Consider the following 15,915-nt stretch of genomic DNA (forward strand, 5'->3'; position numbering starts at 1 on the left):
GACATGTCGTCTGAGGAATGGGAGGGGGAGTTGAAATGGTTCGCGACTGGGAGGTGCAGTTGTTTGTTGCGAACCGAGCGTAGGTGTTCTGCAAAGCGGTCCCCGAGTCTCCGCTTGGTTTCCCCGATGTAGAGGAAGCCACACCGGGTACAGCGGATGCAGTATACCACATTGGCAGATGTGCAGGTGAACATCTGCTTGATGTGGAAAGTCTTCTTGGGGCCTGGGATGGGGGTGAGGGAGGAGGTATGGGGGCAGGTGTAGCACTTCCTGCGGTTGCAGGGAAAAGTGCCGGGTGTGGTGGAGCTGGAGGGGAGTGTGGAGCGGACAAGGGAGTCACGGAGAGAGTTGTCCCTCCGGAAAGCAGATAAAGGTGGGGAGGGAAAGATGTCTTTGGTGGTGGGGTCGGATTGCAGATGGCGGAAGTGTCGGAGGATGATGCGTTGGATCCGGAGGTTGGTGGGGTGGTACGTGAGGACGAGGGGGATTCTTTTTTGGTTTTTATTGCGTGGACGGGGTGTGAGGGATGAGGTGCGGGAGATGTGGGAGACACGGTTGAGGGCGTTCTCGACCACCGAGGAGGGGAAGTTACGGTCCTTGAAAAACGAGGACAACTGAGATGTACGGGAGTGGAATGCCTCATCCTGGGAGCAGATGCGGCGGAGGCGAAGGAATTGGGAATAGGGGATAGCATTTTTGCAGGAAGGTGGGTGGGAGGAGGAGTATTCTAGGTAGCTGTGGGAGTCGGTGGGCTTGAAATGAATATCGGTTTCGAGGTGGTTGCCCGATATGGAGACAGAGAGGTCCAGGAAGGGGAGAGAGGTGTTAGAGATGGTCCAGGTAAATTTAAGGTTGGGGTGGAAGGTGTTAGTGAAGTGTATGAACTGTTCGAGCTCCTCGTGGGAGCACGAGGCGGCACCGATACAGTCATCAATGTAACGGAGGAAGAGGTGGGGTTTAGGGCCGGTGTAGGTACGGAAGAGGGATTGTTCCACGTAACCTACAAAGAGGCAGGCGTAGCTTGGGCCCATGCGGGTACCCATGGCTACCCCCTTTGTCTGTAGGAAGTGGGAGGAATTGAAAGAGAAGTTGTTGAGGGTGAGGACAAGTTCAGCTAAGCGGATGAGGGTGTCAGTGGAGGGGGACTGGTCGGGCCTGCGGTACAGGAAGAAGCGGAGGGCCTTAAGGCCATCTGCATGGGGAATGCAGGTGTAGAGGGACTGGGCGTATATGTTTGGTGAACCCTAAACTTCAGGACAAAAGTATTTCCGTTCAATCAATCACAAATTCAAATCATCAATGCCACAGCAAAAACTTATATCTGCTACATTCCTCCTATTGTACAAAGGTATTTATATTATGCTTGAGAACTATACAGAGGCACTCAGTTAATTTAAAAGATATGGTAGAAGCACTGGCTGAGACTCTTCACATTTTGTTTTGGTGTCAGGAAAGCTGGAAATTTCTTGCTGAACTGCAGAAAATAATTTACAGTGAGTTCACCTCTTCCCCTACTGCTGCTTCAAGCCCAGTTCAGGGGAAGATCGGACACATGCAGTTGAATGTATAAGATATTTACAGATGAGACCACAATAAGGAACTAGCTGATTACTAAATTAACATTTCGTACCTTTTTTCAACAGGGAGTTGTGTCAATGGAAGGGAGATGTTAAAAAGGGGAATTATGAGTAAAGCCACACCGGAAATTCTGCGGACTGAAAGAGCTATAAAAAGCTACAAACGAACAAAAAATAAGAAAAAGAGGCCTATTAAAACTAACAGCAAACATTTTTAATAACATATTTAAAGGAGTGGTAAAGGCGACAGTGTGATGACAGATGCAGGTGAGATTGTAATAAGAGACCAGCAGATTGGTGCCGTGAACACTTGGTCCCTGTTTTTACATTGGGATCAAGGGAATTGTATGGATGGAAGAAGAAAGTTATAAAGGGAAATATTCAATAAGCAAAGCCACATCAGAGAAAGGTGAACGTGCAGATGTGCAAGGTGTAATACTTCACATCCGAGAAAGACGTATTTCTTAATGATGAGGGAGCAGAACAAATACACAAGCAAAAAAAAAACCAAAAACATGAATGAAATATTGACTTCGTTTTAAGACAACTGGACAAGTGAGGAAGTGTGGCTTCAACTGGACAAATCTTTACTCCAATAGGATCAGGAAGACTCGGCTCGCCAACCACTTCTATCTGAGCTGCATTAGATAGTTTTACTCTTTTGCAAAGCCTCTGATGTCTGGAAATCTGTGATGTAACATAGTGACTATCGCTGTACATTGCCAGTATTGTCCAACTGTAAACCTATCTTCCTTTACCATCTCAGACCATGTTCACCTTCGCAATATCACCTGCTTCTCCCTCCTTCTCTCTCCTGCTGAAACTCTAACTGGAATTTCCTCACTGTTGAAACTTTGCAATATTACGCAGCTTCTACTTCTAACATCTGTAATGGTAAATCCTGCGCAGCCCAGTGCACTTTTCCACATGACCTTCACTGGATTCCTGGGTCCCAGTTTTACTCACATTAGGCAAGAGTAAAAAAAAAGAACATTTTGGTGATTAGAGTTATTTGTGGTGGGGTACAGTTTCCGCTCACTAACACCGTTCAGCTCGGGACAATTTGCCCCAAAGAGGGGTAATTTCATTGGAAAAGCTGCAGAATTAGCACAAATTACCTCCAGTACAAACAGCGCCCCTTTCAATTTCCCAATGGCCTTAAACAAAATTTGTACTACAGCTTCCCCATTCTCAAACTTAATTAATTGTCAGGTCCCCAGGTTGAACTGGTCACCATCATCCCATCTGCTAACTGTGTTTGTTTGCCAGTCTTTGAGGAGGTTCCAAAGGATAAACTGGAACCTTTGGGCACAATAGGAACAATTACCAAACTAATAGGAACATTTAAAAAGCTTTAAATTGCAATTGCTTTTTAGTTTAGTTAGAAACACCTGGTTACACACCGGTATGTTCCGATTACATCTCAGATTTCCAGAATCTGCAGTAATTTCAAACAGGCTGGAATAAAGTGGACGTTGAGAAGATGTTCCATTCGTGAGAGAGACTAGGACCTGAGGGCACAGCCTCAGAATGAAGGCATAACACATTAGAACTGAGATGAGGAAGATTTCTTCAGCCAGAGGGTGGCGAATCTGTGGAACTCATTGCCGCAGAAGGTTATGGAGGCCAAGTCGTTGAGAGTCTTTAAGACAGAGGTAGCTAGGTTCTTGATGATTAAGGGCATCAAGGGTCATGGGGAGAAGGCAGGAGAATGGGGTTGAGATGCATATCAGCCACGATCGAATGGCAGAACAGACTCGATGGGTCGAATGGCCTAATTGTGTTCCTATATCTTATGGTCCAATAACCACACATTCTGAACACCTTACACCCCAACCTTAAGTTCACCTGGACCATCTCTGATACCTCTCTCTCCTTCCTGGACCTCTCTGTTTCCATCTCTGGCAATCATCTGAAAACCGATATCCATTTCAAGCCCACCGACTCCCACAGCTACCTAGAATACACCTCCTCCCACCCACCTTCTGGCAAAAATACCATCCCCTGTTCCCAATTCCTTCACCTCCACCACATCTGCTCCTAGGATAAGGCATTCCACTCCCAAACATCTCAGATGTCCTCGTTTTTCAAGGACCGCATCTTCCCCCCTCCAGTGATTGAGAACGCCCTCGACTGTGTCTCCCACATTTCCTCATCCCTCACACCCCCTTCCCGCAATAACAACCAAAACAGAATCCCCCTCATCCTCACGTACCACCCCACCACCCACTCTGGATCCAATGCATCATCCTCTGACACTTCCGCCATCTGCAATCCGACCCCACTACCAAAGACATTTTTCCCTCCCCACCCTTATCTGCTTTCCGGAGGGACCACTCTCTCCATGACTCCCTTGTCCGCTCCACACTTCCCTCCAGCCCCACCACACCCAGCACTTTTCCCTACAACTGCAGGAAGTGCTACACCTGCCCCTACACCTCCCCCCTCACCCCCATCCCAGGCCCCAAGAAGACCTTCCACATCAAGCAGATGTTCACCTGCACATCTGCTAATGTGGTATACTGTATCTGGTGTTCCTGTTGTGGCCTCCTCTACATCAGGGAAACCAAGCGGAGGCTTGGGGACCGCTTTGCGGAACACCTACGCTCGGTTCGCACTAAACAACTGCACCTCCCAGTCGCGAACCATTTCAACTCCCCCTCCCATTCCTCAGACGACATGTCCATCCTGGGCCTCCTGCAGTGCCACAACGATGCCACCCAAAGGTTGCAGGAACAGCACCTCATATTTCGCTTGGGAACCCTGCAGCTCAATGGTATCAATGTGGATTTCACAAGCTTCAAAATCTCCCCTCCCCCTACTGCATCCCAAAACCAGTCCAGCTTGTCCCCGCCTCCCTAACCTGTCCTTCCTCCCACCTATCCCCTCCTCCCACCTCAAGCCCCAACCCCATCTACTACCTACTAACCTCAACCCGCCCCCTTGATCTGTCCGTCCTCCCTGGACTGACCTATCCCCTCCTTAACTCCCCACCTACACTCACCTTTACTGGCTCCATCCCCGCCTCTTTGACCTGTCTGTCTCCTCTCCACTTATCTTCTCCTTTATCCATCTTCTATCTGCCTCCCACTCTCTCCCTCTTTATTTCAGAACACCCTTCCCCTCCCCCATTTCTGAAGAAGGGTCTAAGCCCGAAACGTCAGCTTTTCTGCTCTTCTGATGCTGCTTGGCCTGCTGTGTTCATCCAGCTCTTCACCTTGTTATCTCAGATTCTCCAGCATCTGCAGTTCCTACTATCTCTGAAATAACTGAGACTGATCTGTAATGCTTTCCTTTTGTACTGAGGAATTGGTGGGGTCCTTTGTACCTGACTAGACACTTGTGTTGACCATCATGGCGACGGCGGCTGCCTGAGAGCCTCTCAGATTTCGATACCTTCCCCTCTTTTGGCAAAGCTGAAGGTCCCAACGAAAAGATTGGAAGATTGCTGTATGGTTTGGAGGGTAGTCGCATCTAAACCACAAACAAAAAATGGATTTCAACAAAAGAGACATTTTGATAGGTAAAGAAAGGTGAATACATTCAGATAAAAATATATTGAACGCACCTTTTTACAACACTGGGAGCACACTGGTCTGTGGAAAGATAATCAAGAACTAAAATTGGTTAAATCATCAAAGAGCTTTTTAAAGAATTAATTAACCTGTTGTTGGATTTGGTACTTTGTATGAGGATTAAGTTGCCTATTTTATGAAGTATTTTATTGCTGTGACACATACACAAGTTAAAAAGGTTAGTCTTTTATGGCATTTAAAGAAAAAATTCCATTCGAATTTACCTCAATTTTAAAGTTATCTGCATGAAATATAATAATGGAGCCTTACTGAGACAGACTTCATGCCTTCTTTAAGAGATTTAATAAGCAAGAAACTATATACTTCATCAAAATCTTCTAATTTCAGGGAATACAATCCTAATTTGTTTAAAGAAGTGTCATAGCGGATGTGAAGATATTGAATCTGCCCCTCTCCACAGAGGCCACCAGACTTGCTGGGTTTCTCCAGCACTTTCTGTTTTATTTCTGATTTCCCGATCCGTAGTTTTTTGCTTTTAATTCTAGTTTGTGTAATGTCACTCCCATAATTTATCCCTTGGGAGTTTCTGGTAAATCTACACTGCACTCCCTCTGGGACGAACATATCCTTCCTGAGGGAGAGGCACAGGAACCCCAGTTGTGATCAAACCAGGGTCTTGTTTCACTGAAGCACCACTTCTACCACTTTATGTTCTACTCTGCTAGACAGAAAGGCCAGCATTTCACCAGCCCTTCCCACTCTTTTCTACACCTGAACATGACGTCTGCTTTGATTGAACTAAGAACACAATGGGACGTCTGTCAGAGTTGTGGTTCTCATATAGAGAAAGGAAATAATGGTACTGGGTAAGGTGTCACACAGATTTACAAGAATGGAGAGCATTTACCTCTTTGAAAAAGGCACACTTCTCTTTAGAAAAGAGAAGACCAGCTGGAAGTTAAGATTACAAAAGAGTGCAAATACTCAAATAAATATTTAATGGACAGTCTCTTAGAACCTCCACTTTTAATTTTTCATCTCAGAAGTCCACATCAAAACCCATATGTCACAGTTTTGCCCATCTATTTAATTTGTTTCTTAATATCTCTTTGTAATCGAAACAGAAGCTGCTTGCAATGTCATTCCTTCACTGTAAAAATTCCTGAATTTCGGCACTGTGGATGTACAGACAGAGACTGCTGTGGTCCATCACCACCTTTTTAAGCCCCACTAGGGAATTATTGACATTACACTGACTACGTCCAATGAGCAGACAAAATGAGATGCCACTTATGTTTACACCATTGGCAAATTTGGGACACATAGCTTTCTGCCATTATTTTTATTCATCCCAGGATGTGAACATCATTTGCAATGCCAGCAATTATTGCCCTTCCCTGCCTGTCTTTGAGGAAGCCATGCTGAGCTGCCTTCTTTACCTGTTTGACATGTCCCCAGGACTAAATGACCTGTATCCTAGGGTCATGAATGTAATGGCAGCACAGACAGTGGATGCATTAGATATAACCTTCTAAAATTCCTTACATTCTGGAACGGGCCCCAGAGAATTTGAAAATAGCAAATATGACATCTTTATTCAAGGAAAGGAGGGAGGCAGAAATCAGGAAACTTTAGAAAGTTAACCTTCATACAGAAGATGCTGCAGCTCGTTATTAAGGAAGTTATAGCATAATACTTAGAAAATCTCAATGTGATCAAACAGAGCCTTTTGAAAGTGAAATCATATTTCATCTATTAGAGCTTTTTGACAAAGTAATATTCACAGTAGATAGAGAGAAACTGATAGATTTGGTACACTTGATATTTCCAAAGGAATTTGAAAAATAGTGCATCAAAGGCTGCAGTACAAGATAAGAGCACATGCTGTAGGGGGTAATGTATTAACATAGATGAAAGATTGGTCAGCTAACAGGAAGATACAGTGGGGATAAACACATTGTTTTCAGGTTGTCAAGCTGTAACTAGTGGAGTGTGAGTAGTCCTCAAGTATATATCATCTATATCATTGATTTGGATCAGCAGACTGAAGGTTTGATAGCTAGGTAGATAGGAAAGTAAGTTATCAGGAGGAAGTAGACAGTTTGCAAAGGGATATAGACACAATGTGCTGTAATAATTCTGTGGTTCTGAGAGTTTAAGTGAGTGAGCAAAAAAAATGGGTTAATGTAACTTGTCCATTTTAACAGAAAGAACAGAAAAGCAGCTTACGATTTAAATCGGGAGAAATTGCAGGTAGTACAAAGGAACTCGGGGTTCAGGTACATTAATAAATAAAGTTAAATATGCAGGTACAGCAAGTGATTAGGAAGACACATAGAAGTCGTTGTTTATTTCAAGAGGAATGGAATATTAAAGTAGGGAGCTGTACTACAGCTGTAAAAGGCTTTGGTGAGATCACACAGCTGGAGTACAATTTTGGACTTCTTACTTGAAAAATGATATAATTGCATCAAAAACGGGACTATTTTTAGAAAGAAAGACTTATCTTACAAATAAAGGCTGAATATGTTCAGCCTACACTCATTGGAGTTTAGAAAAGTGAGAAGCCACTTTATTAAAACATATAAAGATCTTGAGGGAACTAGATAGTGTAAATACCAGAAGGATGTTTCCTCATTGGGGCGTGGTTAAAACTAGAGGACATAGTTTAAGAATAAAAAAGACAGAGACAAAGAAAATGATTTTCGCTCAAGCTTCATAAGAACAAGGAATTCTCTTCCACAGAAGGTAGTGGAGGCCTGTCCGTTATAGTTATTCAAGGTCGAGTTGGATAGTTATTGGCAGATAAGAGTCAAGATTTATGGAGGCAAACAGGAAAGCGGAGCTGAGACTTCAACCAGATCAGCCATGATCTTTATGAATAGTGGTGCAGGCTCAAAGCGCCAAACAGCCTATTCCTGCTCCTGTATTTCAGTCCATTGGTGTAGATACAGCCATAGTGCTGTGAGAAAGGGAGTTCCAGGATTTTAGCCCAATGACAGTGAAGGAATGGTAATATGCTTCTAGGACAGTACGTGCCCGGGAACAGAACTTGCACGCGATGGTATTCCCATATATCTGCTGCCCTTGTCCTTCTAGATGGTGGAAGGTGCTATTGGAGGACCCTTGGTGAGTTGCTGCAGCTTATCTTGTAGATGGTACACACTGCTGCTGCTCTGTGCCAGTGGAGGAGTGAGTGAATGGTGGATGGAGTTCCAATCAAGCAGACTTTGTCATGGATGGCATCAAGTTTTTTGATGTTGTAGGAGTTGCACTCATCCAGGTAAATAGGGAGCATTGTATAACACTCCTGACCTGTGTTGTGTTGATGGCAGACAGGCTTTTGGGAGTCAGAAGGTGAATTATCCGCTGCAGGATTCCTAGCCTCTGAACCGCTCTTGCAGCCATTGTGATTAGATGGGACGTCTAGTTCAGCTTCCAGCCAACATTAACCCCCAGGTGACAGTGAGGGAGTCAGTGATGGCAATGGCATTGAATATCAAGGGGCTATGGTTAGATTCTCTCTTGTTAGAGATGGTCATTGTGTGGCACGAATGTTATCAGGTTTCACTGCAGTTTGGACATGGACTGCTTCAGTATCTGAGGAGTCGTAAATGAACATTGTGGAATTGTCAGTGGAAGCACTCCTGTAGTGATGTTGTTGGGCTAGGATGAATGGCCTCTTGTGACCACAATAATCTTCCTTTGTGCCAGATATGGGACCGACCAGTTTTAGAGATATCCCCTGATTCCTACTGTCTTTGCTACATGTATATTGTTAATAAACAGAGTGAATTCTGAGGCGCCAACACAGATCTCAATGGCATGCTGCTAATGCCTCACATCCTGTCAATTTTTACTGCATGCCACTATCCCTACTCTGTCTTCTGCTGTTCAGTTAGTTCCCTAACTAGCTCAACAATTTGCATTCCATTTGGTGATGATCAACTTTAGCTAACCCACAGTCTCTTCTGAGGGACTTTATCAATTGTCTACAGGAATAGTGCCAGAAGACTGGAGGATAGCAAATGTTGTCCCCTTGTTCAAGAAGGGGAGTAGAGACAACCCTGGTAATTATAGACCAGTGAGCCTTACTTCGGTTGTGGGTAAAGTGTTGGAAAGGATTATAAGAGAGAGGATTTATAATCATCTAGAAAGGAATAATTTGATTAGGGATAGTCAACACGGTTTTGTGAAGGGTAGGTCGTGCCTCACAAACCTTATTGAGTTCTTTGAGAAGGTGACCAAACAGGTGGATGAGGGTAAAGCGGTTGATGTGGTGTATTTGGATTTCAGTAAAGCGTTTGATAAGGTTCCCCATGGTAGGCTATTGCAGAAAATACGGAGGCATGGGATTGAGGGTGATTTAGCGGTTTGGATCAGAAATTGGCTAGCTGTAAGAAGACAGAGGGTGGTGGTTGATGGGAAATGTTCATCCTGGAGTTCAGTTACTAGTGGTGTACCTCAAGGATCTGTTTTGGGGCCACTGCTGTTTGTCATTTTTATAAATGACCTGGATGAGGGCGTAGAAGGATGGGTTAGTAAATTTGCGGATGACACCAAAGTCAGTGGAGTTGTGGATAGTGCGGAAGGATGTTGCAGGTTACAGAGGGACATAGATAAGCTGCAGAGCTGGGCTGAGAGGTGGCAAATGGAGTTTAATGCGGAAAAGTGTGAGGTGATTCACTTTGGAAGCAGTAACAGGAATACAGAGTACTGGGCTAATGGTAATATTCTTGGTAGTGTGGATGAGCAGAAAGATCTCGGTGTCCATGTGCATAGATCACTGAAAGTTGCCACCCAGGTTGATAGTGTTGTTAAGAAGGCATACAGTATGTTAGGTTTTATTGGTAGAGGGATTGAGTTTCGGAGCCATGAGGTCATGTTGCAGCTGTACAAAACTCTGGTGCGGCCGCACTTGGAGTATTGCGTACAGTTCTGGTCACCGCATTATAGGAAGAATGTGGAAACATTGGAAAGGGTGCAGAGGAGATTTACCAGGATGTTGCCTGGTATGGAGGGAAGGTCTTATGAGGAAAGGCTGAGGGTTTTGAGGCTGTTTTCGTTAGAGAGAAGAAGGTTAAGAGGTGACTTGATAGAGACATACAAGATGATCAGAGGATTAGATAGGGTGGACAGTGGGAGCCTTTTTCCTCGGATGGTGATGGCTAGCACGAGGGGACATAGCTTTAAATTGAGGGGTGATAGATATAGGACAGATGTCAGAGGTAGGTTCTTTACTCAGAGAGTAGTAAGGGCGTGGAATGCCCTGCCTGCAAAAATAGTAGACTCGTCCATTTTAAGGGCATTTAAATGGTCATTGGATAAACATATGGATGATAATGGAATAGTTTAGGTTAGATGGGCTTCAGATTGGTTTCACAGGTCGGCGCAACATCGAGGGCCGAAGGGCCTGTACTGCGCTGTAATGTTCTATGTTCTATGTAATTGCCTTCTGGAGGTTTTTATGGGTAACAGAATAAGAAATTCCCACATACATTGTTTTAGTCACTTCTGCATAAAAATTCAAACAGATTCACCAGGCATCACTTCCCTTCTCCCAATATATTCTGTTTCTGTCTGATCAGCTGAAAATTTGTCATTCATTCTATCTTTAATTATTGCCCCTTGTGATTTCCTAGCAACACATATTAAGCTAACTACTTGCCTGTCATTTACCAGGATCTGTGCTATTTCTTGCATTTTTGTGTATTTCCAGTTTCAAATTTATGCGGTCCCTTACTTTTCCCGTTCTTTTTTCTGGCAAACATAGAAACAAAAAAAAACAGGAGCAGGAGTAGGCCATTCAGCCCTTCGAGCCTGCTCCGCCATTCAATATGATCATGATCAATCATCCAACTCAGTGCCCTGATCCTGCTTTCTCCAAATATCCTGTGATCCCTGTAGCCTTAAGAATTACATCCAACTCCTTCTTGAAAACATTCAACGCTTTTGCCTCAATGGTTTTCTGTGGCAGAGAATTCCACAGACTCACCACTCTCTGGGGGAAGAAATTTCTCCTCATCTCAGTTCTGAATGATGTATCCCATATCCTTAGAGTGTGATTCTGTCCTGGATTCTCCAGTCACTGGGAGTATCCTTCTTGTGTCTACTGTGTCTAATGGAGTCAAAATGTACGGATGTTATGAGATTTCCCCCTTATTCTTCTAAACTCCAGTGAATATAGTCCTAACCGTTCCAATTTCTCCTCATATATGAGTTCCACCATCCTAGGATTCAGTCTGGTAAATCTTCAGTACACTCCCTCTATAGCCTGAACATCGTTCTTCAGATAGGGAGACCAAAACCGCACACGATTCCCCAGGTGTGGTCTAACCAAGGCCCTGTATAACTGCAGCAAGATATCTCTTCTCCTGTACTCAAATCCTTTCCCCAGAAGACCATTTGCCTTCTTCACCGCCTGCTACATCTGCTTGCTTACTTTCAGGTACTGGTGTACAAGGACACCCAGGTCTTGTTGCACCTTCCCCTTTCCCAAACAATTGCCATTCAGATAATAATCTGCCTTCCTGCTTTTGCTACCAAAGTGTGTAACTTCACGTTTATCCACATTATATTTCACCTGCCACACATATACCTCTCACTCAACTGATCCAAATCACACTGAAGCATCTCTGCATCCTCCTCACAGCCCACTCTCCCACCCAGCTTTGGGTTATCTGCAAACCTGGAGATATTACATTTAGTCCCCTCATCTAAATTATTATTATACATTGTAAATTGTTGGGGTCCAAGCACTGATCCCTGTGGTACCCCACTAGTCACTGGCTGCCACTTGGGTAATTACCCATACCTACTGACTTGTTGTTTCCTGCCTGCCAACCAGTCCTCTAGCAAAGAGGGTTCTGGACCCTGAGGAGTATAAACTGGCTCAGTATCATACCTAATTATTTCTGAAGAGCTCCCACTTATACTGGGCCACTTTTTTTAAACCTGTTACTAGTTGATTCCTGACTCGAATAAACATTTCACATGCTCTTCCCCATTCTCACTGAAGGATATGGGTAAGTAACTGGATAATAAGGAAAACAAGAAAGCTGGACGAAGGAACGTCGAAGAGGAGCACAGTGACAAACCTTTTACAAAATTGGCAAATGTATGACCAGGTGAAGATCGAGAATCTCTTTGTTCGGCAGCAGAAACACAACTGCAGAGAGACAGCAATAAGGATATGTAGATTAATACAACACAATAGCATGAGATAATTCACATAACCACAGCTGAAACCGTTGTAAACTCTACTAGGTACATTTATATATTTTGTAAAAATATAGAATCATCAAGATATTGATTCACCCACTGGGTAAACACTGGCCTGGAAATTTGATCGTTCAACAGCCGCTTTTGAGCATCCAAAGGGCCTCTCAACAAAACTGGCAACTGAGACCTGCAAGGTCATAACCTCCAGAATCTTCCCAGTCACACGCTTTAGGTGGGGATGTAGGAATAGTGGGACTGAACATATGAAAGTTTGGCTGCAGGTATGGTGTAGGCAAGAAGATTTCAGATTCCTGGGACACTGCTTCTGGGCTATTGGGACTTGCCCATATGTCAACATAAATGCATTATCTGATAAAGATGTGGGTGGGAATGAAAAACGAAGCCTCTGAAAATCAAAAAAAAAAGCCCTTGAGAAAAGAAATATCTCAACAGCCCTCGAGTTAAAAAATACTTTGGCCCTTGCCTCCAGTTATCGTTAGATGTAGGGATGGTGCTGAGGAGCAGTGAATTGCTAATGCTGTAAGCCTTGCACAATAAGGATACAGGACAGTCAAGTCTACCATGGTGATAGGAAAGCTTTAAAAAGGATACTATGGGACAAAAGTATCAGTCACTTGTCAAGTAGGATACCCATCATAGATTTCTTAGAAGTAAATCATGTTTAACAAATATGGTTGAATTTTTTGATGAGGTAGCAGAGAGGGCTGATGAATATAATGTAGTTGATGCTGTGCACATTAACTTCCAAAAGGTGTTTGATAAAAGACCCACGTAAAATAATAAAGAAAGATGTAGCATGGATATGAAATTGGCTCAGCGACAGGAACAGAGTACTGTGAACAACTGTCTTTTGGTCTGGAGGAATGTGTACAGTGAGGTTTCCCAGGCATTGGTGCTGCGATCACTACTTTTCTTGATCCTGCTCATGATCTAGATTTGAGTGTACAGGTAAAAATATCCAAATTGGCAAGATGACTTGAAACTTGGAAGTGTTGCAAAGTGTGAGAAAGATAGCGTTACATTTCAAGATGACACGGACTGGTGGGTGGAATGGGCAGAAAATTGATAGATGAAATTTCATGCTGAAAAGTGGAGGAAAAGAGGCAACACAAAACAAAGGATACAATTTTAAAGCTGGTACAGGAACACAGGGACCTGAATGTAAAGTGGCAGGATAGTTTGAGGAAGTGGTTAATAATGCAGAAGGGATGTTGAGCTTTATCAACAGGGCACGTAAATTACGAAAGGAAGGATGGTGAACCTGTATAAATGTTACTTAGAACTCAGCAGAAGCACTGTGTCCCACTTGTTTACTATACCTCAAGAAGAATGTGAAAAGGTTAGAGAGCTCCATATTTATGACAATGGTTTGGAATGAGGGCCACCAGTTACACAGATAGACTGGAAAAAGCTGGGCTGTTCTCCTCGGAGAATACTGAGGGAAGATTTGATTTAAAGATGTGATCTTGGCTCACTACTGTCTTCTCAACAGCAATTAGGGAACGGGCAATAAACGGTAGCCTAGCCAGAGATGCCAACTTCCTAAGAATGAATGATCAAAGCCATCAAAATCATGAAGGGTCTGAATAGATTAGAGAAACAATTCCCATCGGTGACAGGATCGAGAATTGACTGATTTAAGTCGGATGGCAAAGGATTAAAGGTGGCACAAGGGAAAAAGTTTTTCAGTAGTGATTAGTTAGGGTGTGGGAAACACCAGGTCGAGTCAATTATGGCTTTCAAAAGGAGACTTAATTATTACCTGAAAATAATGACAAAAACAGCATTACAAGCAAAGGACAGGAGTGTGGGACTGACCAAGTTACTTTGTGAGAGAGCTATCATGGACACAAGAGTTCGAATGGCCTGTTTCATACTGGAGGACCCTAGACCTAGGAACTTTCAACTTCTTTTCCGAGGTCAGTCTCCCAATGGGAGCATGCCTGCCCTGTATAGGTGGAGCAGCACAGAGATCAGACCAATAACTGAAAGCCCGAGACTAATCATCTGAAGGCATAGGTGTAAATCCACAGCTGCTCGAATGTGTAATGGTGACAAAGATTGTTACACAAAGCCAATTCGTGGCCATTTGGGAAGGAAATCTGACATCTTTACCCAGCCTAGCTCAAGACTGCAGACCACACAACATGGCTGACCCAAAATGGAAGCCACACAGTTGCCACGACAATGGCAATATCACCCCATTCTCAAGAGCAGTTAGGGAAATGCAACAAATACTAATGATAGTTACACGATGTGTGTTAAAATTGGGTGAACAGAAATCCTGAGAGGGTGCAGGTTTTTCAGAAGTCTGAGTTAGTAACACATCGGGTGACAGCGAAGAGGTTTCAGAGCCACAGAAGCCAAACACCAGGTCAGGGAAGCTCTACTGGGTCTGTAGAAAGAGAGTGGGTGCAAATCTGTGTGGAATTTTACACTTCTGCTCTGACACAGGGAGCACTACAATGACAAAATCTGCAAATGAGAATATGGGGATCAGACTGTTATGGCTGCTTCCTCTTTCTTAACTGCCTGGGAGCTGAACGATCCCTTTCTATGTTTAAAGTGTTTTATAGAACTCAACATGCAATATGTTTATTCATACAGACACCAAACCTTTTTCTTTATTGATAAAACAATTCTGTGTTTGTTTCAGCAGAACAGAACGGGCAATAAACGGTAGCCTAGCCAGAGATGCCAACTTCCTAAGAATGAATGACCAAAGCCATCAAAATCATGAAGGGTCTGAATAGATTAGAGAAACAATTCCCATTGGTGACAGGATCGAGAATCGACTGATTTAAGTCGGATGGCAAAGGATTAAAGATGGCACAAGGGAAAATGTTTTTCAGCAGAAACAAACACCCAAAAAGGCATGATCTGTGCCAATACTGGTGGGATTACAAATACAGAATCACGTGGCTTGAACAAAGTGAATGAATTGCCAGGCATCTAATGTAACAACATGCAATTTACTTTGCTGTTTATTTTTTTAAATTGGGATGTGGGCATTGCTGGCTGGGCCAGTATTTATTGCGCATCCTTAATTGCCTAAAAAGCAGTTAAGAGTGATATGTAATCTCTCCAGGCACGGAGAGCAGATTTCCTTACCTAAAGGGATATTAGTGAACCAGGTGAGTTTTTAATGACAGAGATAGTAGGAACTGCAGATGCTGGAGAATCCGAGACAACAAGGTGCAGGGCTGGATGAACACAGCAGGCCAAGCAGCATCATAGGAGCAGAGAGGCTGACGTTTCGGGCCTAGACCCTTCATCAGAAAAGGGGGAGGGGAAGGGGGTTTTGAAATAAATAGGGAGAGAGTGGGAGGCGGATAGAAGATGGATAGAGGAGAGGATAGGTGGAGAGGAAACAAACAGGTCGAAGAGGCGGGGATGGAGCCAGTAAAGGTGAGTGTAGGTAGGGAGTTAGGAAGGGGATAGGTCAGTCCAGGGAGGACGGACAGGTCAAGGGGGCGGGATGAGGTTGGTCGGTAGGAGATGGAGGTGCGGCTTGAGGTGGGAGGGAGGGATAGGTGGGAGGAAGAACAGGTTAGGGAGGC

At 43.9% G+C, this 15,915-nt stretch overlaps 1 protein-coding gene across 1 annotated transcript in view; it reads right to left on the reverse strand.

Moving 5' to 3' along the window:
- spire1a (spire-type actin nucleation factor 1a) overlaps positions 1-15,915 on the reverse strand; it is a 172,614-nt gene that overhangs the window by 46,123 nt on the left and 110,576 nt on the right. The window contains exon 6 of the mRNA XM_048596194.1: positions 4,911-5,051. Coding sequence (XP_048452151.1) covers positions 4,911-5,051 — 141 coding nt within the window. The remainder of the gene's footprint in view (positions 1-4,910; positions 5,052-15,915) is intronic.

The sequence above is a fragment of the Rhincodon typus genome, chromosome 4 (genome assembly GCF_021869965.1).
Source record: "Rhincodon typus isolate 14 chromosome 4, sRhiTyp1.1, whole genome shotgun sequence".
NCBI classification, from domain to species: Eukaryota; Metazoa; Chordata; class Chondrichthyes; order Orectolobiformes; family Rhincodontidae; genus Rhincodon; species Rhincodon typus.